Raw genomic sequence first — 23,451 nt, 5'->3', positions numbered from 1 at the left:
GAATTTGGACACGTGATACATTCAATATGAATAAAGTTTGAATAAAAAAGTGGACCAGAGCTCTGGGACTCATCAAGTGTCATTTTCGATCGAGACACCGGCACATTCATGACAACTGTTCAAGTTCAAGGTTCAAGGGCAATTATTTCAGTATGTGATGATAGGTGGAACAAAACAACAATGTTTTGTTTATCAAAATTAATTTCTTTCAGTTTTAAGTTAGTGATGCAATGTAGAAAAATCTAGGAAGGTCAAACCATAGACTTTGAATAAAGATGGACGCTTTGACTGCTCTAAAAGTGAAGCCAAAGCATCTCAATCACCACCTGGTGGCTGACTGCAGTATAAGTCAGAAATCTCCCCTCCACTTTGTTAGTGAACGGAAAATGACCACACTCTAATTGTTTTAGGTTGTGTTATTTTTTCGGCTAATTTGTTTTTAAATAACTTGATTCAACATTTGATGCTATAAAAATGAGGTGAAACTTATATTACACTATAGTTTTACTTATCTATGACAGAACAGCTGTCGAACATGAATACAAATGTTAAAGCTACTGCATTTATTTACAAGTTCCACCACTTTCTCATTGTCTCACTGACTTAACTTGTGACCTGTGAATGTGTAATTTTGTCTAGATGATCATTGTCATATATTACTATTACTACTATTATTATTATTATTGTTACTACCATTATCATTGTAATCATTATTATGCTTTTTATTAACAATGATAACCATAATAATAATTATAGTGTGTATGACAGACATGATATAAGTAATACAAATATGTGCCTCCAAATTAAAGTGGTGGGCTGCATTTTTCTCATTATTGAAATTTTATGTCAAAGCAGCAACATGTTATGATGATGGAAGTGAAGTGTAAGGTTGGAGGTTGTGCTGTGAATAAAGAACTACAAAGACGCAGAGTGGGAGGGGTGTTCTCCACTGTCCCTGCGACTGGAGGAGTAGCCTAACTTGTTAGTCCTGTCTGCTCGCTCAACAGCAGAGACTTCATCCCAGCGCACTTCATCCATCACATCGAACGTTGAGTCAGCAAACGATGGACAGACTGAACAGACAGGACATACCTCTGAGTAAAGTGGGCGACATAGAGGTGGGTAACACAGACACTGACAAGTCCTCTGATTTTACTGTTCTGTTCTGCTCTTCAATACAGTAAAGTTAAATGGTTGTCATGTATTCATCTACTGTACATAGTACTGGATCGTTTCATTTGTTCCCTTGATATTTAAAAAACAACTTAAGATTGTGTTTCACATCATTATCGTAACATTAAGCAGATTGTAAAATTGATACACATCTATGTATAGAACACTGTACCATTTACTTTCAGTTATTCGGCAGACAAAACACTGAAGCTTAACTACAGTAGGAGACCAAGTACTTTAGTGTCTATAAAGATAATAAATACACAATTCAATATAGTTAATATCGACACTTGTCCTTTTATCATTTGGGGCCTGTTGTTTTTTTAGTGAACTTCTTTAATGAAGTATACTGTATGTCTGCCAGTAACAGTGGTGACCAGTTCAACTGAGTGTTGTCTCCCCTGTTTTCCCAAATTAAAAAAAAGAAAAGTCTGGAGAAGACGAAAAGACAATAAAATCTTTCAACCCCTCTGAGGGTCACGACCTCCAGGTTGGGGATCTCTGCTTTAAAGTCTGTTACAGGAATGTCAAATGTCAGGGGTGACAGAACCTCATGCTTTTTCCCACAGTAGTCAGCTGTGCATAGAGCTGAATGAAAGCACTGCGGCTCAAAGAGAACTGCACCCAGGTGTGACGTCTCATGGGTAAAGCCCTGAGAATATGCCATGCCTTTGCCAGTGATGATACAAAACAGTGGTTTTCTGTCAGTGGTGCTGTGGGAGATGAGGGTATAGACACTTCAATCCCGAACAGTTTACCTGTGTCTGACATCACCTCATGTACAGCCCTTCTGCCTACGGACAGTTCACTCTCTCCGCACTAGCACGTATAAATTCATGACATGACTTGTTAGCTCACTAGATTTCTTTAGGTAGAAGAACGTCTGACAACATGTTGCGTCTTGTCGCCTTTCCCTCCGGCCAAGTGAGTCATCATCTGTCGCTCTGCCACTCCCACTTTTCCTCTCACTGCCACACCTTAGTTCATAGCAACAAAACACCTGTCTGTGTTTGGAATAAACCATTGTGACGTGTGCACAAATGTACAGAGCAATCGGACATGTGAAAGAGAAAAAACATGCACAAAATATTCTGGGTTTTGCTCTTCTTCCAAAATAGACCATTTTCTTAATTGTTTTTATATGCCTGATAAAACACAATAATTTGATAAAGCAACATGTGACGAATGTGATATGAAGCTGATGGTGGAAAGTTTTCCACTTCCAAATAGCTTGTCTGTATAATAACATCATATTCTACATGTTGTCATCACAAAATGCTAAATCGTTTTTTACAATTCTAATATGCGGTTTCCATAACTCATATCAAATTATAAATATTGTTATATATGTGTCATAGTGGAATATTAGTGTGCATTTTGGGCTTCTGTAGTTCAGGAGGTTGAGTGGGTTATCCACTAACCATTGGGTTGGAGGTTTGATCCCTGTTTCTCCCGTTCTGCGTGCCTAAATAACCTTTGGCATGACAACGATCGCCAAATTGCAATTTGGGGGGTTGACGCATTGCTTCCAATGCAGTAAATCGTCGTGTGAAGAGCTTTTGCCTGTACATCAAGACTAGAAAAGCACTATATGAAGACAGATTTACCATGTACACATGCCGACTAGTCTTATCAAAAAACCCAGAATAACTGTCAATGATTGAACTGTACGTATGCAGTGGCTGCAATTTAGTACCTCTGTGATGTTGTTCATCCACAGTAGCTGAAGTTTGACTTTCTTCAACTCGCAGGCAGTGACAGGGCGCACTGGAAAAGTGTATCGCTCCATCAACATTAACCACTATGCCACGAAGAAGAGTGCAGCTCAGAGCATGCTGGATGTCGCTCTGTTGATGGCCAACTCATCCCAGCTGAAGACTGTTCTCTATGTGGGGCCTCAGTACCGCTTCTACCTCCCTCTCATTGTCCTGCTGTCTCTGTCTATCACGCTACAAGTCGCAGTGGGACTGCTGCTCGTCTTTATTGGCAAGTGACTCAGATGTTCCGCATCTCCTTTGTTATCCTTCCTCCTTCCTCCTAGCACTTTAAAAACGTTTCTTTTTACTGTAGAATCTTAAATTATAGAAGATGCAAATTAATCAAAACAGACATACAATGAGTGATTGTGAGAGATGTTGCAAGTTTCATGAATCTAGAGAAGACAACACAGCTAGAACAAACTACAGCCTGCCTGACCAAAGCTGAACATCAATGTTATTTAATTCAATTTCAATTCAATTTTATTTCTATAGCGCTAAATCATAATATACATTATTTCAAGGCACTTTACATAGAAGGTAAAGACCTTAAAATCGTATTAATATAGAGAAACCCAACAGTTCCCACAATGAGCAGCACTTTGGCAACTGTGGAGGAAAAACTCCCTCATTAACAGAGAGAAACCTCTAGAAGAACCAGGCTCAATGTGGGCGGTCATCTGCTTCGACCGGTTGGGGTGAGCAAAGAAAAAGGGGGGAGGAGAAGAGAGATGGGTGGAAAAGAGGGGAGAGAAGATAGCGTGATAGTGGGGAGGGGGAGGAGGGGGAGAGAGAGAGACGAGAAAGACCAGGAACACTTGAGCACCATCAGGTATCTGATCTGACTAGTTAAAATGTAAATAATACCAGTGTAAAGAAGTTAGGATTATTATTGATAACAGCAACAATTCATATGGTAATAATTAGTATTGTTGTCAATACAAAAAATAATAATAGTGGTTCTCCTGCAGTTCTGGAGTCATAAATATCTGAAATGAGAGAGAGAAATATAAAGAGTACTTATGGGGGAAAAAAGTGACATAGTTATTGACATGTATTAATAAATGAATGTGGGGGGAAGAGAGACAGAGAAGTGGTGAAGTGCTCAGTGCATGATGGGAGTTCCCCCAGCAGTCTAGACCTATAGCAGCATAACTAAGTGATGGTTCAGGACTCATCTGATCCAGAACTAACTATAGGCTTTATCAAAAAAGGAACCTTTTTAGTTTAACTTAAAAAAAAAAGCTGGAAAAAGCTGTCCTATAGACTTGTTTTATGTGTGGGTCAAATGACATGTCCTGGTCAAACATAACTCCAAGGTTCCTCACAGTTGAGCTGGAGGCCAAACTGACACCATCCAAGGTGACTATCTGTTCAGACAGTGATTCTCTAAGATGTTTAGGGCCGATTACAACGACCTCAGTTTTGTCTGAATTTAGAAGTAGGACGTTTTGGGTCATCCAGGCCTCGATGTTCTTGAGACATTCCTGAAGTTGAACTAAGTGATTAGATTCATCATGCTTCAGAGAAATGTACAGCTGGGTGTCATCTGCGTAACAATGGTAGTGTATGTGGTGCTTTCTCACGATGTTGCCTAAGGGGAGCATATATAAGGTGAAGAATATCGGTCCAAGGACAGAACCTTGTGGAACTCCATGACTAACTTGCATGTGCATGGAGGGGTCATTGTTGACATTAGCAGATTGAAACCTATCTGATACATATGATTTAAACCAGTCTAATGCAGTTCCTCTGATCCCTATATGTTGTTCTAGTCTCTATAACAGGATCTTATGATCTATGGTGTCAAATGCTGCACTAAGATCCAACAGGACGAGTACAGAGACAAGTCCATCATCTGATGCCTTAAAAAGGTCTTTCAATAGTGCTGTCTCTGTGCTGTGACGGATTCTAAATCCTGACCGGAATTTGTTCAACAAACCGTTACTAACTAAGTAATCACACAGTTTGCTTAGAGTCTGCGTCTTCCCTTTGTCCTGTGCCAGTGTGTCTTGTCCTTTTTCGAGTCTCACCAGCCTTAAGTCAAAGAACCATAGTTATAGTCGGTTGCCTCGTAAAGAGTGTTTTGTTGCCGTTTGCCTTTAAGTTTTCAAAGCTTCTTTTGCTTGTGTAGTTTAGTTATTGTTAGATCTTGTCCCTCTTCGGAGGAGAGTTTTGTTTATCTTTATATTAGAAGTATTGTCCCTCGTGGTAGGAGTTTTATTTTAGTTCATAGCTTGTCCCACCTCGAAGGAGTTTTTTGTTCATAGTTATATAAGAAGTATTGTCCCTCATTGTAGGAGTTTTGATTTTTTGTTAATGTTTATAGTTAATTCCCTCACAGGAGGTGATTTGATTTAGTAACTAATTTTCATAGCCTTTTTCCCCCCTTTAGATCTGACCTTAGTTAAGTGTTGTTTCTTTTTCTTTCCCTTGTCCCTTCACGGAAGGTAGGATATTTGAGTTGTACGTTTTGTAACCATCCCCTCTTTATCGAGGCGCCCTCTGTTTTTTCAGTCTTTGTTTTTTTGTGAGAATAAACACAACAGCTGCATCAGCTGTTTTTTCCCTAACTCTGCATCCGGATCCTTCCTCCGAGTCGTGTGCTTGACACTCTTTCCCCATTTCTCTTCACTCACCCCAACCGGTCGAGGCAGATGGCCGCCCACATTGAGTCTGATTCTGCCAGAGGTTTCTCCCAGTTAAAGAGGGAGTTTTTCAGCTCCACAGTCGCCAAAGAGCTTGCTCATTGTGGGAACTGTTGGGTTAATATGGCAGCTTCTGACTCTGCAACCTATGAGAGTAGGTATTTAGTTCAATTTAGTTTAAAAACAAATAAATACATAAAGAGAATAAAAAAGGCACTGAGGTAATGACATCTGGTCTACTGAGTGGGCCACATGGCTTTCACAGCACTGCCATACAAGCCAGTAGCCAGTCAGATTTACTTTTAGCCTTTCTCAATGCTATTCAGATTAATAGGCTGGAATACTTGATTACACCAAGGTACAATTTAAGTTATTATTTTCATTACAACAACCTGTTCTGTGGCTCAAAAAATTTGACTGAATTACATTTTTTAAATTTAAATGTATTCTTCTTCTAGCCATGGATTTTTATAATTTTCCTGTGAAACACTTTGTAGCTTTGTTTAGATAAGTGCTATACAAATGCAGTTATTATTATTATTATTATTATTATATTCTCCCCTGCTTTGTAGCATTAAATTGATTCATTTTCAGATCTTCTGTCAGTTGTTTAGAGGATCTTGTTTTTGTGTGTCACATAATTTATCAGGCTCTGTAAATTCATTTTTGGAAGTCTCTATGCCAATCTAACAAGTGCAGCAAAAACAAATTTACTAAACAAACCCTTGCATTTTTAGTCATGAGGACGTACACACCAGCCAATTAAAAACCTATTACTATAATGTCACTGCTGTCCACATTCACATTAAATAGATTATATTTGATCATCAATTGTATTGTTTCAAGTCGTGGTGTCATTTCTTCAAAATAAAATAAACTGAGCTGCCAACAGTCAAACCTCAGAAGACAATTCATTTCCAAGCAGAGGTTTTATCACATCACTTCCTAAAGGCATCTCCAAACAGGACAGAAGTGAGAGAGAGGAGATTCAGTTGAATAATTATTTAATAATAATTAATAATAGTTTAATAATAATAATGTTTATTTTATGGATTTTACTCTATTTTATTTTTCACTTGAACACAGAGTTAAAAAGACAACATTTTGTGGCTGGTATGTATATATGTAATGTATATGTAAAGTACAAGGTGACATATTGCATTTCTTTGTGACACTGTATATTCACAGAATCACTTCCTGTTTATCAATTTGACCTCAAAGCTAAAGGTTTTTGTTTTGATGCAGTTTGATGTTTGAATTTCAAAAAGCTGTGAACTATGGCCTGAAGGTTGTGTCAATGGCTTAACAGACCTGAAATAGCCGCAGTGTTATGTATGTAAAAATAACATCATTCAAACCTATTCAAAGCCACACACGTGAACAGTAAATAAGCATATTCTGTTTCATCTCATGTAAATATTGAATATAAAATCTTTATGCAGATAAACCAGGTAGGATGAATGAAAACGTAACACTACATCCTAGACTGTTAATAAAAAGCTGTGCACACTACGTCCAACACGCAAACGATAAAAAGGCCTGGAGTTTTTCTGTTTCACTACTATTAACATTTGCTTTATTCTATGTAACATGTTTCCAAACCAAGGTAACAGTTATTTGGGGTATTTTTTCGACAAGGGATTAGTTAGAGATAATGCAGGGAGAAATGGAACAGTCAGGAGCAACCCTAGTGAGCTGTTAGATGAAGAGGTGCAGTCAACAGGCCACACATCTCAGTTTTCTCAGCCAGGCAACCAATTCTTTTCTCTTTGTGCTACTATTAACAGACTTGTCAACTTCAACAGGAAATCAGATCACAGTTGCACACATAATGATGTAAGAGGCCAATTTTGGACCGATGTCTTTATTACAAACATCTAGGATCTTTTGTTCTATCAATATTCCATCCTTTGAGTTTGATGCAAAGGACACCATTCTCTGGGGCTTTGATTTTGATGTAAAGGCATTCTTCTTTTGTGCCTTCAATGTGCTTTGATGTTAGGGTTTACAAAGCATCATTTTCCCCATAGTAGGTATAATGCCTCACATTGTTTTATCATTAATATTTACTTAGAGACATTTCAGTGAAGAGGATCGAGTAGAAATCTCAGCATGAATTGGAATAAAGTGACCGAAAGCAATGGACCGCTTCTAACGTTCAATCAATCAATGTATGATATTAATTTCCCACCACTACAAAGAGAGATCTATAAACCAGACAGAAGTGGAATTGGGGAGAATAATAAGCCAACTACATCTAAAAAGAAGAAGAAGAAGAACATAATAGAAAAAGTTGTATATGGAATTCCCGTCATTAGACCTGAAGTGAGAAGGAAAGTGCAGTCTCCCCGAAAGAGAAAAAAGGGACATGTATATCACCGTTCATTTCCAGCATGTCAGGAAACAAAGGCAACAAACATTCCTGTCCTGAGGGTGGACTCAGCAGAGATGAATAAGGACGAGATTGTCCTGAGTATAAAGTCAGAAGAGATATATGAAGAAAAGATTATCCCGAGGACAGAGTCAGCAGAGTCAATTGAAGACCAGACTATCCTGAGGAAAGAGACAACAGAGACAAATGAAGACCAGACTGTCCTGAGGAAAGAGACAATTGAAGACAGGACTGTCCTGGGGATGGAGGAAGAGGCAAAAGTGTTTCAGCCTCCATCTCCACAGGCAGAGGCATGGACTTCTCAGTCCACAGGAACACAGTTTGCTGGGACAGCTGATGTTTCTGCACACACAGAAGCATCTGCATTTGTGTCTGCATCTGTGCCTGAGTTTGAATCTGGCAGTGGGGTTGATTTGACCACACATGCCTACTCTGAACTCTTAAATCAGCTCCTGCATGAGAAGCACATGAAAAGGACCGCTCAGGTACAGGAAAATGAAGACCTCGTCACAAAGGCAAAGGATATAGAGCGAGAAATTGTATATATTTATGCAACTAAAGTGGGTCTAGGGAAGGAAGTTTCACAACTGAGGATGCTTCAGTCAAGTGGAAACCAAAAGGTCAGCGACCTTGAGAGAGCTGTCCAAACTGAAAGAGAGAAAACAATGGAGAAAGAGACATGCCTCGCCAGAGAGATTGAGGAAACATCAAAAATCCAAACCTCCCTGGTTCAAGCCCATGACCAACTGGAAAAGTCAAGATGCCTTTGGGAGCATGAGAAGTCCCAAATCTTGGCTACACATAGTCAGGAAACCTCCAGGCTCAAGGCAGCTCTGCTACAGGAACAGGAAGGAGGAAGGAAGGAAAGACTCCAGTGGCAGTCGGAAATGTCCACACTTCAGGTGGCTCTCAACACCACTAAGCAAGCTCTGGAGGCAATGGAGGAGAAGGTGATAGAGAGCAAATCAAAGAAGCCATCTTTGCTGAAACGATTTTTCCAGCTCTTTAAAAGAACCAAGAAAACAAACACTTGCACTTAATCACTGTTGTGACTATGTACTCATTAAACGTGGCACCATTTAAATGGTGTTGTGGCAGTCGACCATGCCACGGGGTACCCACCACGACAGCCAGAGACGAACCAGTCCAACCATTGGGTGCTCAGCAACATCTTTTTATTTAATACAAAGAGAACTGACAGAACACTTAACTTAAAGGGTCCAGCACTTTCTGCTGGACCTTTAGCTTCACCCAGTCTCTTCCCCAGTGTGTTCCACGAGGCAGCTCTGCTGCTGCCTTTTCAAGCATGAGGATCAATCAGCTAACAGCTCTCACCTGTGCTGACTGATCCTCTGTGGTGCAGGTGACGGTGCTCTCCCAGCCCCTTCACCTCCACAGGTGTGCTTTTGGGCATTCAATAAATGTGGCTATCAGAGAAATATTAAATATTAATATTAAATATATTAATATGAAATAATAATTGGATTGATAAAAGATAAATAGGGGCACCACCCTTCAAAGGAAGGGAAAAGATTATTGAATAAGTCTCATGAAATTACTGACTACAAATTTGTAACTCTGATTAATAATTAAATAAATAACTATAATCAGAATTACCAAATGTGCATGTCTATGAGCCCTTTTTGTGTGGGATTGTGTTTCAGGGTTAAAAAAAAGTGCATCTAAAAAAACGAGTGTAAAAAGAATTTACCCTTGAGGGATCAATAAAGTATCTCTTCTCTTTCTTGACAGTATAGAGGTTGGCAAAATTCACACTTATGCAACATTTATTATGAAAAAATAAAAGTATAAACACACAAACTAACAAAAAAGTGTAACTACCATATACAGATGTGTGTGTGTGTGTGTGTGTGTGTGTGTGTGTGTGTGTGCGTGTGTGTGTGACTGAGATTCAAAATGGCAGCTGGCCACTATGAAGACAAAAGGCCCCCCGGAGTGAGACCATGTGGCTGAGATCACATGTATGTGTTAAGTTTGTGGAGGTGAGTGTGTGAGGTGTTGGTGCCAGGTTAAAGAAAGTAGTAAAATGCATGCAAAGAAAATGAAAAGCCTAACAGAACGAACATTAACTTTCAAATAACAAATTACCAAATATCACAACAACACAAGTCAAACTTCTAACCCGTCCATGAAAAAGGGGGAAAGATCCTTTTTGGATGTGCTGTGTGAAGTCCAGTGAAGTGGTCTTGTTGGTTTGTGGCTCCTGTTGATCATCTGCTGGTCAGACCTTGTGTCCTGGCCAGTTGTGCTGAAGTTCTTAGGCAGGCTCTCGTGTCACTGCCTTTGGAAGGTTTTAGCAGTCTGCTCCAGGCAGGCCTGCTTGAAGTTGAGGAGCTTGTGTAGGGAGGAAGTCTCCCTGGCTGGGAGAGCAGGGCCAGAACCTACTCCTCCAGGAGCGGTCAGCAGGGGAAGAGGCAGAAGAGAGAAGAGAGCCAGGAGAAGGGAAACTCGTTTTATATTGGCCTTGTGACCTCATAGTCATGGGGCACACAGTGACCAATAGTGGTTGAGAGTTGTCTTCAGGAGCAGTTTTACCACCTATGTGTGAAGATGAAGCACCCTGGGAGACTGAGTTCTGGAAGCTCTCCTTTGTCTCCAGAGCAAAGGAGACATGCAGTCAGGCTTTTGCCTACACATGTAGGCCCAACTATGGTTCACCAATAACAGGTCCCAACAACTCAGAACTCTCCTTCATCCTCTCTCCTGTTGCTCTGACCTTCTCCCTTTATCCTTTTAAGCTGCTCCTCACTTTCAATGGGACATTGTTGAAGCCTGCAGTCTTATATATATATACATATAATCAATTCAATTTTATTTGTATAGCGCCAAATCATAATATACATTATCTCAAGGCACTTTATATAGAAGGTCAAGACCTTAAAATCGTATTAATATAGAGAAACCCAACAGTTCCCACAATGAGCAGCACTTTGGTGACTGTGGAGGAAAAACTCCCTCATTAACAGAGAGAAACCTCTAGAAGAACCAGGCTCAATGTGGGCGGTCATCTGCTTCGACCGGTTGGGGTGAGCAAAGAAAAAGGGGGGAGGAGAGGAGAGATGGGTGGAAAAGAGGGGAGAGAAGAGAGAGGGAGATAGTGGAGAGGGGGAAGTAGGGGAGCGATAAAAGACCGGGAACACTTGAGCACCATCAGGTATCAGATCTGACTAGTTGAAATGTAAACAACAGTGTAAAGACATTTAATTATTATTGATAACAGACACAATTCATATCATAATGAATTACTGAGATATTGTAATTAATAATAGTAATAATGGTAAAGTTGTTGTCCTGAGGTTCCGGGGTCAGAGATATCTGAAATGAGAGAGAAAAAGAGAGAGAGAGAGACTATGGGAGTACAAAGTGAACAAGTCATTGACATGTATTAAAATAAATAAATGACTGAATGTGGGGGGGCAGAGAGACAGAGAGAAGTGGAGAGGTCCTCAGTGCATGATGGGAGTTCCCCCAGCAGTTTAGACCTATAGCAGCATAACTAAGTGATGGTTCAGGACTCACCTGATCCAGAACTAACTATAGGCTTTATCAAAGAGCAACGTTTTAAGTTTAACTTTAAATGCAGAGATGGTGTCTGCCTCCTGAACCCAGAGTGGGAGCTGGTTCCACAGGAGAGGAGCCTGGTAGCTGAATGCTCTACCTCCTGTTCTACTCTTACAGACTCTTGGAACCACAAGAGAGCCTGTGTTTTGTGAACGAAGTGATCTGTTTGGATAATATGGTGTTATGAACTCTTTGATATATGAAGGGGCTTGATTGTTAAGGGCTTTAAATGTGAGGAACAGGATTTTGAAAACTATTTTGAAATTTACAGGGAGCCAATGTAGAGAAGCTAAGACAGGAGTAATTTGATCTCTCCTTAGAGCTCCTGTCAGCACTCGTGCTGTGGCATTTTGGAACAACTGGAGACTTTACAGTCTTCCTGGGGCATTACTGATTACAGTCATCTAGTCTAGAGGTAACGAACGCGTGGACTAGTTTTTTGAAGCATCCTTCTGAGACAGGATGTTTCTGATTTTGTTAATATTGCGCAGGTGGAAGAAAGCTGTTCTGTTAGAAGTTTTGGGTCATCCAGGCCTCGATGTTCTTGAGACATTCCTGAAGTTGAACTAAGTGATTAGATTCATCATGCTTCAGAGAAATGTACAGCTGGGTGTCATCTGCGTAACAATGGTAGTGTGTGTGGTGCTTTCTCACGATGTTGCCTAAGGGGAGCATATATAAGGTGAAGAATATCGGTCCAAGGACAGAACCTTGTGGAACTCCATGACTAACTTGCATGTGCATGGAGGGGTCATTGTTGACATTAGCAGATTGAAATCTATCTGATAAATATGATTTAAACCAGTCTAATGCAGTTCCTCTGATCCCTATATGTTGTTCTAGTCTCTATAACAGGATCTTATGATCTATGGTGTCAAATGCTGCACTAAGATCCAACAGGACGAGTACAGAGACAAGTCCATCATCTGATGCCTTAAAAAGGTCTTTCAATAGTGCTGTCTCTGTGCTGTGATGGATTCTAAATCCTGACCGGAATTTGTTCAACAAACCGTTACTAACTAAGTAATCACACAGTTTGCTTAGAGTCTGCGTCTTCCCTTTGTCCTGTGCCAGTGTGTCTTGTCCTTTTTCGAGTCTCACCAGCCTTAAGTCAAAGAACCATAGTTATAGTCGGTTGCCTCGTAAAGAGTGTTTTGTTGCCGTTTGCCTTTAAGTTTTCAAAGCTTCTTTTGCTTGTGTAGTTTAGTTATTGTTAGATCTTGTCCCTCTTCGGAGGAGAGTTTTGTTTATCTTTATATTAGAAGTATTGTCCCTCGTGGTAGGAGTTTTATTTTAGTTCATAGCTTGTCCCACTTCGAAGGAGTTTTTTGTTCATAGTTATATAAGAAGTATTGTCCCTCATTGTAGGAGTTTTGATTTTTTGTTAATGTTTATAGTTAATTCCCTCGCAGGAGGTGATTTGATTTAGTAACTAATTTTCATAGCCTTTTTCCCCCCTTTAGATCTGACCTTAGTTAAGTGTTGTTTCTTTTTCTTTCCCTTGTCCCTTCACGGAAGGTAGGATATTTGAGATGTACGTTTTGTAATCATCCCCTCTTTATTGAGGCGCCCTCTGTTTTTTCAGTCTTTGTTTTTTTGTGAGAATAAACACAACAGCTGCATCAGCTGTTTTTTCCCTAACTCTGCATCCGGATCCTTCCTCCGAGTCGTGTGCTTGACACTCTTTCCCCATTTCTCTTCACTCACCCCAACCGGTCGAGGCAGATGGCCGCCCACATTGAGTCTGATTCTGCCAGAGGTTTCTCCCAGTTAAAGAGGGAGTTTTTCAGCTCCACAGTCGCCAAAGAGCTTGCTCATTGTGGGAACTGTTGGGTTAATATGGCAGCTTCTGACTCTGCAACATATGAGAGTAGGTATTTAGTTCAATTTAGTTTAAAAACAAATAAATACATAAGGAGAATAAAAAAGGCACTGAGGTAATGACATCTGGTCTACTGAGTGGGCCACATGGCTTTCACAGCACTGCCATACAAGCCAGTAGCCAGTCAGATTTACTTTTAGCCTTTCTCAATGCTATTCAGATTAATAGGCTGGAATACTTGATTACACCAAGGTACAATTTAAGTTATTATTTTCATTACAACAACCTGTTCTGTGGCTCAAAAAATTTGACTGAATTACATTTTTTAAATTTAAATGTATTCTTCTTCTAGCCATGGATTTTTATAATTTTCCTGTGAAACACTTTGTAGCTTTGTTTAGATAAGTGCTATACAAATGCAGTTATTATTATTATTATTATTATATTCTCCCCTGCTTTGTAGCATTAAATTGATTCATTTTCAGATCCTCTGTCAGTTGTTTAGAGGATCTTGTTTTTGTGTGTCACATAATTTATCAGGCTCTGTAAATTCATTTTTGGAAGTCTCTATGCCAATCTAACAAGTGCAGCAAAAACAAATTTACTAAACAAACCCTTGCATTTTTAGTCATGAGGACGTGCACACCAGCCAATTAAAAACATATTACTATAATGTCACTGCTGTCCACATTCACATTAAATAGATTATATTTGATCATCAATTGTATTGTTTCAAGTCGTGGTGTCATTTCTTCAAAATAAAATAAACTGAGCTGCCAACAGTCAACCCTCAGAAGACAATGCATTTCCAAGCAGAGGTTGAATCCTTGCCGAAGGTGGATGAAATGAATTTCGCATCACTTCCTAAAGGCATCTCCAAACAGGACAGAAGTGAGAGAGAGGAGATTCAGTTGAATAATTATTTAATAATAATTAATAATAGTTTAATAATAATAACATTTATTTTATGGATTTTACTCTATTTTATTTTTCACTTGAACACAGAGTTAAAAAGGCAACATTTTTTGGCTGGTATGTATATATGTAATGTATATGTAAAGTACAAGGTGACATATTGCATTTCTTTGTGACACTGTATATTCACAGAATCACTTCCTGTTTATCAATTTGACCTCAAAGCTAAAGGTTTTTGTTTTGATGCAGTTTGATGTTTGAATTTCAAAAAGCTGTGAACTATGGCCTGAAGGTTGTGTCAATGGCTTAACAGACCTGAAATAGCCGCAGTGTTATGTATGTAAAAATAACATCATTCAAACCTATTCAAAGCCACACACGTGAACAGTAAATAAGCATATTCTGTTTCATCTCATGTAAATATTGAATATAAAATCTTTATGCAGATAAACCAGGTAGGATGAATGAAAACGTAACACTACATCCTAGACTGTTAATAAAAAGCTGTGCACACTACGTCCAACACGCAAACGATAAAAAGGCCTGGAGTTTTTCTGTTTCACTACTATTAACATTTGCTTTATTCTATGTAACATGTTTCCAAACCAAGGTAACAGTTATTTGGGGTATTTTTTCGACAAGGGATTAGTTAGAGATAATGCAGGGAGAAATGGAACAGTCAGGAGCAACCCTAGTGAGCTGTTAGATGAAGAGGTGCAGTCAACAGGCCACACATCTCAGTTTTCTCAGCCAGGCAACCAATTCTTTTCTCTTTGTGCTACTATTAACAGACTTGTCAACTTCAACAGGAAATCAGATCACAGTTGCACACATAATGATGTAAGAGGCCAATTTTGGACCGATGTCTTTATTACAAACATCTAGGATCTTTTGTTCTATCAATATTCCATCCTTTGAGTTTGATGCAAAGGACACCATTCTCTGGGGCTTTGATTTTGATGTAAAGGCATTCTTCTTTTGTGCCTTCAATGTGCTTTGATGTTAGGGTTTACAAAGCATCATTTTCCCCATAGTAGGTATAATGCCTCACATTGTTTTATCATTAATATTTACTTAGAGACATTTCAGTGAAGAGGATCGAGTAGAAATCTCAGCATGAATTGGAATAAAGTGACCGAAAGCAATGGACCGCTTCTAACGTTCAATCAATCAATGTATGATATTAATTTCCCACCACTACAAAGAGAGATCTATAAACCAGACAGAAGTGGAATTGGGGAGAATAATAAGCCAACTACATCTAAAAAGAAGAAGAAGAAGAACATAATAGAAAAAGTTGTATATGGAATTCCCGTCTTAAGACCTGAAGTGAGAAGGAAAGTGCAGTCTCCCCGAAAGAGAAAAAAGGGACATGTATATCACCGTTCATTTCCAGCATGTCAGGAAACAAAGGCAACAAACATGCCTGTCCTGAGGGTGGACTCAGCAGAGATGAATAAGGACGAGATTGTCCTGAGCATAAAGTCAGAAGAGATAAATGAAGAAAAGATTATCCCGAGGACAGAGTCAGCAGAAACAATTGAAGACCAGACTGTCCTGAGGAAAGAGACAACAAAGACAATTGAAGACCAGACTGTCCTGACAAAAGAGACAATTGAAGACCAGACTGTCCTGACGAAAGAGACAATTGAAGACCAGACTGTCCTGGGGATGGAGGAAGAAGCAAAAGAGTTTCAGCCTCCATCTCCACAGGCAGAGGCATGGACTTCTCAGTCCACAGGAACACAGTTTGCTGGGACAGCTGATGTTTCTGCACACACAGAAGCATGTGCATTTGAAGTGAAAAGGAAAGTGCAGTCTCCCCCAAAGAAAAAAAAGGAAGTTGTATATCACCCTTCATTTCCAGCATGTCAGGAAACAAAGGCAACAAACATTCCTGTCCTGAGGGTGGACTCAGCAGAGATGAATAAGGACGAGATTGTCCTGAGTATAAAGTCAGAAGAGATATATGAAGAAAAGATTATCCCGAGGACAGAGTCAGCAGAGTCAATTGAAGACCAGACTATCCTGAGGAAAGAGACAACAGAGACAAATGAAGACCAGACTGTCCTGAGGAAAGAGACAATTGAAGACAGGACTGTCCTGGGGATGGAGGAAGAGGCAAAAGTGTTTCAGCCTCCATCTCCACAGGCAGAGGCATGGACTTCTCAGTCCACAGGAACACAGTTTGCTGGGACAGCTGATGTTTCTGCACACACAGAGGCATCTGCATTTGTGTCTGCATCTGTGCCTGAGTTTGAATCTGGCAGTGGGGTTGATTTGACCACACATGCCTACTCTGAACTCTTAAATCAGCTCCTGCATGAGAAGCACATGAAAAGGACTGCTCAGGTACAGGAAAATGAAGACCTCGTCAGAAAGGCAAAGGATATAGAGCAAGAAATTGTATATATTTATGCAACTAAAGTGGGTCTAGGGAAGGAAGTTTCACGACTGAGGATGCTTCAGTCAAGTGGAAACCAAAAGGTCAGCGACCTTGAGAGAGCTGTCCAAACTGAAAGAGAGAAAACAATGGAGGAAGAGACATGCCTCGCCAGAGAGATTGAGGAAACATCCAAAATCCAAACCTCCCTGGTTCAAGCCCATGACCAACTGGAAAAGTCAAGATGCCTTTGGGAGCATGAGAAGTCCCAAATCTTGGCTACACATAGTCAGGAAACCTCCAGGCTCAAGGCAGCTCTGCTACAGGAACAGGAAGGAGGAAGGAAGGAAAGACTCCAGTGGCAGTCGGAAATGTCCACACTTCAGGTGGCTCTCAACACCACTAAGCAAGCTCTGGAGGCAATGGAGGAGAAGGTGATAGAGAGCAAATCAAAGAAGCCGTCTTTGCTGAGACGATTTTTCCAGCTCTTTAAAAGAACCAAGAAAACAAACACTTGCACTTAATCACTGTTGTGACTATGTACTCATTAAACGTGGCACCATTAAATGGTGTTGTGGCAGTCGACCATGCCACGGGGTACCCACCACGACAGCCAGAGACGAACCAGTCCAACCATTGGGTGCTCAGCAACATCTTTTTATTTAATACAAAGAGAACTGACAAAACACTTAACTTAAAGGGTCCAGCACTTTCTGCTGGACCTTTAGCTTCGCCCAGTCTCTTCCCCAGTGTGTTCCACGAGGCAGCTCTGCTGCTGCCTTTTCAAGCATGAGGATCAGTCAGCTAACAGCTCTCACCTGTGCTGACTGATCCTCTGTGGTGCAGGTGACGGTGCTCTCCCAGCCCCTTCACCTCCACAGGTGTGCTTTTGGGCATTCAATAAATGTGGCTATCAGAGAAATATTAAATATTAATATTAAATATATTAATATTAAATAATAATTGGATTGATAAAAGATAAATAGGGGCACCACCCTTCAAAGGAAGGGAAAAGATTATTGAATAAGTCTCATGAAATTACTGACTACAAATTTGGAACTCTGATTAATAATTAAATAAATAACTATAATCAGAATTACCAAATGTGCATGTCTATGAGCCCTTTTTGTGTGGGATTGTGTTTCAGGGTTAAAAAAAAGTGCATCTAAAAAAACGAGTGTAAAAAGAATTTACCCTTGAGGGATCAATAAAGTATCTCTTCTCTTCCTTGACAGTATAGAGGTTGGCAAAATTCACACTTATGCAACATTTATTATGAAAAAATAAAAGTATAAACACACAAACTAACAAAAAAGTGTAACTACCATATACAGATGTGTGTGTGTGTGTGTGTGTGTGTGTGTGTGTGTGTGTGTGTGTGTGTGTGTGTGTGTGTGTGTGTGTGCGTGTGTGTGTGCGTGTGTGTGTGACTGAGATTCAAAATGGCAGCTGGCCACTATGAAGACAAAAGGCCCCCCGGAGTGGTGAGACCATGTGGCTGAGATCACATGTATGTGTTAAGTTTGTAGAGATGAGTGTGTGAGGTGTTGGTGCCAGGTTAAAGAAAGTAGTAAAATGCATGCAAAGAAAATGAAAAGCCTAACAGAACGAACATTAACTTTCAAATAACAAATTACCAAATATCACAACAACACAAGTCAAACTTCTAACCCGTCCATGAAAAAGGGGGAAAGATCCTTTTTGGATGTGCTGTTTGAAGTCCAGTGAAGTGGTCTTGTTGGTTTGTGGCTCCTGTTGATCATCTGCTGGTCAGACCTTGTGTCCTGGCCAGTTGTGCTGAAGTTCTTAGGCAGGCTCTCGTGTCACTGCCTTTGGAAGGTTTTAGCAGTCTGCTCCAGGCAGGCCTGCTTGAAGTTGAGGAGCTTGTGTAGGGAGGAAGTCTCCCTGGCTGGGAGAGCAGGGCCAGAACCTACTCCTCCAGGAGCGGTCAGCAGGGGAAGAGGCAGAAGAGAGAAGAGAGCCAGGAGAAGGGAAACTCGTTTTATATTGGCCTTGTGACCTCATGGGTCATGGGGCACACAGTGACCAATAGTGGTTGAGAGTTGTCTTCAGGAGCAGTTTTACCACCTATGTGTGAAGATGAAGCACCCTGGGAGACTGAGTTCTGGAAGCTCTCCTTTGTCTCCAGAGCAAAGGAGACATGCAGTCAGGCTTTTGCCGACACATGTAGGCCCAACTATGGTTCACCGATACCAGGTCCCAACAACTCAGAACTCTCCTTCATCCTCTCTCCTGTTGCTCTGACCTTCTCCCTTTATCCTTTTAAGCTGCTCCTCACTTTCAATGGGACATTGTTGAAGCCTGCAGTCTTATATATATATACATATAATCAATTCAATTTTATTTGTATAGTGCCAAATCATAATATACATTATCTCAAGGCACTTTATATAGAAGGTCAAGACCTTAAAATCATATTAATATAGAGAAACCCAACAGTTCCCACAATGAGCAGCACTTTGGTGACTGTGGAGGAAAAACTCCCTCATTAACAGAGAGAAACCTCTAGAAGAACCAGGCTCAATGTGGGCGGTCATCTGCTTCGACCGGTTGGGGTGAGCAAAGAAAAAGGGGGGAGGAGAGGAGAGATGGGTGGAAAAGAGGGGAGAGAAGATAGCGTGATAGTGGGGAGGGGGAAGTAGGGGAGCGATAAAAGACCGGGAACACTTGAGCACCATCAGGTATTAATCTGACTAGTTAAAATGTAAACAACAGTGTAAAGACATTTAATTATTATTGATAACAGACACAATTCATATCATAATGAATTACTGAGATATTGTAATTAATAATAGTAATAATGGTAAAGTTGTTGTCCTGAGGTTCCGGGGTCAGAGATATCTGAAATGAGAGAGAGAAAGAGAGAGAGAGACTATGGGAGTACAAAGTGAACAAGTCATTGACATGTATTAAAATAAATAAATGACTGAATGTGGGGGGGCAGAGAGACAGAGAGAAGTGGAGAGGTCCTCAGTGCATGATGGGAGTTCCCCCAGCAGTCTAGACCTATAGCAGCATAACTAAGTGATGGTTCAGGACTCACCTGATCCAGAACTAACTATAGGCTTTATCAAAGAGGAACGTTTTAAGTTTAACTTTAAATGCAGAGAGGGTGTCTGCCTCCTGAACCCAGAGTGGGAGCTGGTTCCACAGGAGAGGAGCCTGGTAGCTGAATGCTCTACCTCCTGTTCTACTCTTACAGACTCTTGGAACCACAGAGAGCCTGTGTTTTGTGAACGAAGTGATCTATTTGGATAATACGGTGTTATGAACTCTTTTATATATGAATGGGCTTGATTGTTAAGGGCTTTAAATGTGAGGAGCAGGATTTTGAAAACTATTTTGAAATTTACAGGGAGCCAATGTAGAGAAGCTAAGACAGGAGTAATTTGATCTCTCCTTAGAGCTCCTGTCAGCACTCGTGCTGTGGCATTTTGGAACAACTGGAGACTTTACAGTCTTCCTGGGGCATTACTGATTACAGTCATCTAGTCTAGAGGTAACGAACGCGTGGACTAGTTTTTTGAAGCATCCTTCTGAGACAGGATGTTTCTGATTTTGTTAATATTGCGCAGGTGGAAGAAAGCTGTTCTGTTAGAAGTTTTGGGTCATCCAGGCCTCGATGTTCTTGAGACATTCCTGAAGTTGAACTAAGTGATTAGATTCATCATGCTTCAGATAGATGTACAGCTGGGTGTCATCTGCGTAACAATGGTAGTGTATGTGGTGCTTTCTCACGATGTTGCCTAAGGGGAGCATATATAAGGTGAAGAATATCGGTCCAAGGACAGAACCTTGTGGAACTCCATGACTAACTTGCATGTGCATGGAGGGGTCATTGTTGACATTAGCAGATTGAAATCTATCTGATAAATATGATTTAAACCAGTCTAATGCAGTTCCTCTGATCCCTATATGTTGTTCTAGTCTCTATAACAGGATCTTATGATCTATGGTGTCAAATGCTGCACTAAGATCCAACAGGACGAGTACAGAGACAAGTCCATCATCTGAAGCCATGAAAAGGTCATTAGTTACTTTCAATAGTGCTGTTTCTGTGCTGTGATCGATTCTAAATCCTGACTGGAATTTTTCCAGCAAACCGTTACTAACTAAGTAATCACACAGCTGGTTAGCAACAGCTTTTTCTAAGATTTTTGAAATGAAGGGCAGGTTTGATATGGCTCTGTAGTTAGCTAAAACCTCTGGATCAAGTGTAGGCTTTTTAAGCAGAGGTTTAATAACAGCTACCTCAAAAGCTTGTGGTACATAGCCGGTTAACAAAGACATGTTAATCTGATTTAATATTTAATACTTCCTTAAAAAGTCCAGTTGGGACAGAGTCTAAAAGACAAGTTGTTGGTTTACATGATGAAACTAATAAGATCAGTTCAGGAAGATCAATAGAAGAGAAATGGTTCAAACATAAATCTGGTTCTATGGTTTCAGGACCAGACAGTGTATCTGTGCTATTCAAGGGAAGGAGGTGGTGGGTTTGATCCCTGATGGTTATAATTTGATTTGTAAAGAAGCTCATGAAATCATTGCTTCTCAGAGTTAGAGGAATAGATGGGTCAGTAGAGGTGTGACTTTCTGTCAGCCTGGCTACAGAACTGAAGAGGAACCTGGGCTTGTTCTTATTTTCTTCTAAATAATTATGATTTTGTCGTTCCTGTGTGTGTTATAGTTTCCCTCCTCTCGACGAACACTTTCTATAACCAATGCATTTAGAGCTGTATGATGATGTCAGGATAGTGTACGGATGTGGGCCACTATGTGCAATGATGCAGCCCTTCTGTCTTTCTTGTGGCCCGGACAAAATGGGATGTGAGCCTAAAAGTTGCCCACTTGTCAAATAACAAATATGGCCCAAATATCCTAAACAAATGAGCTCTGGAGATAATTGAGGGTGGTTTTGTGACAGATCCAGATTAAAAGTTGTCTATTTACTGCTTTCTGCTAAGCAAGCAGTATTAACTGTAGCTATATTTATGCATGTGTTTCTTAAACTGTTCCTTCAAGGCCATATCACAGTTTTCTTTGTCAAATAGAACACTCAACTCCACTCTTCTGTGATTTAAATACGCAGTCTGTAAAATAATGTTACTTCCATTTTATCCAGTTTATTGACATTTAATCAGGTTGAAGTCCAGTAAATTACCTTAAACTGTGCAAATGTAGGTGGTAAACTAGCCAAGGAAAGCAAACAGAAATTGTCACATTGAAATTGAAAACAAGTCCTCCAGGTGCTGATGACTAATAAAACCTCTGTGTGTACACAACAAACTGTCTTGCTCCACCCTCCGATGCATTGTTAGACAATACTGCAGGAAATAGTTCTGTATATTGACCACTGAACTGGTAAGAAAAAGAAAAGTAACACAAGACGACAAACTGGTTGATCAGAGGTTCATCCTGCAACAACAAAATGAATCAGAACACTGAAAGAAAAACAACACAAGAGCAGCTCAGTCTCAGGGATTCAATTTAGGATTTATGTTCCAAGATTCCTGTTTTAAAATGTTCTTTATGTGTTCTTTGCCTTGGTTTCAGAGAGGACTGACATATAACACCATGTACATTTCAGTAACAAGTGGAAACATTTTATTTAACATTTATTTTTGTCTCCACGTCAGAGGTTTCAGGATTCTTTTTTTCAATTTGAGCAACACTATCATATTTATCATCTCTAACTGATCCAAAACCCAATTCTCCTCCTAAATCTAACATCAGAGTTTGTATAAATAAAAACCTCAGTACCACCTCCCCCCCCGCCCCACCTCTTCCCATCCTTTTTACTCATCATCTTTTTCAGTTGCTAATTTAGATTTTGGTCTTGTGTGATTCTGTGCCAGCAGTGAAGTATGATCTGAACGACGTGAGGAAACATGCCAAGTTGGACCGGATGAACAACGTAGCGACAGTCTTTGTCTTCTTCACGGTCCTCATCAACATCTTCATCACAGCCCTCGGCTTTGAGGGGCACATTGTCAGGTGGGCCACGACAGAACATACAATCGCTTACAGTGTACTGCTGCTGATGTAAAACTCTCGTGACTTTGTTCTTGTCTTCATTTTCAGGTCAGGAGAATCACGTATTATTGCTATACCAGAGCCTCAGCTCGTTCCTCTGCCCAATGACATTAACGCGACTGGTGTCATTTAGACCAGTGTCTGGACCAAAATAACACATCTCCTTGTTCGTGGTCTCTCAAAGCATTGAATTCTTCTGGGCTTTCATGGATCTACATGATTAGGACATAAAGGCATTTCTGGAGCTATTCTGAGACCCACATTGATTCACCAAGTAAAATCTCATTGTCATTGACCATTAAACACATCCTCAACTCAGGATCTTATTTTAGTTCATTCATTTTTGCTATGGATTATGTGAAGCACTTTGTAACCTTATTTAGATAAGTGCTATACAAATAAAGTTATTATAATTAATTCCACTCAGCCAAATACAGACAACCAAAAACCTCAGATTGAATACATTGGCTCATCAGTACAGATGCCCACACCAAGGCACAGTGATGACCCCTCGTTGGACTAATATGTCTCAGAATGCAGATTTATGCCAAACTATTTAAAGCTTCTATCTTGTAAATATAACTGCACTATATTGTTTTGTACAAATGTTAGTGTGGTGAAATTAAGCTGATCTATACTATTGAACCAAATAAATGTATTACAAACACCAGCAAACATGACTTTGATTATGTTAATACTTGACTCCTACCTTCACCTCACTCTCC

The 23,451-nt window shown here is 40.1% G+C and overlaps 1 protein-coding gene across 2 annotated transcripts; it reads left to right on the top strand.

The window, feature by feature from the left end:
- Window positions 1-968: 968 nt before the first annotated feature.
- Window positions 969-23,045, top strand: LOC109643433 (ninjurin-1). 2 transcript variants are annotated; one of them, XM_069526867.1, is made up of 4 exons: window positions 969-1,118; window positions 2,925-3,159; window positions 22,552-22,687; window positions 22,775-23,045. In XM_069526867.1, exons 1-4 carry the CDS (start codon window positions 1,065-1,067, stop codon window positions 22,857-22,859), a joined length of 510 nt encoding a protein of 169 aa, XP_069382968.1. In that variant the 5' UTR covers window positions 969-1,064; the 3' UTR covers window positions 22,860-23,045. The 2 variants fall into 2 exon arrangements, with proteins under 2 accessions (XP_069382968.1, XP_069382967.1); XM_069526866.1 differs by having other exon boundaries at window positions 22,549-22,687.
- The last annotated feature ends 406 nt before the right edge of the window (window positions 23,046-23,451 follow it).

This window comes from Paralichthys olivaceus, chromosome 6 (genome assembly GCF_024713975.1).
Source record: "Paralichthys olivaceus isolate ysfri-2021 chromosome 6, ASM2471397v2, whole genome shotgun sequence".
NCBI lineage: Eukaryota > Metazoa > Chordata > Actinopteri > Pleuronectiformes > Paralichthyidae > Paralichthys > Paralichthys olivaceus.
The sequence above is the reverse complement of the archived record's forward strand: the minus strand, read 5'-3'. Positions and strand labels throughout refer to the sequence as shown.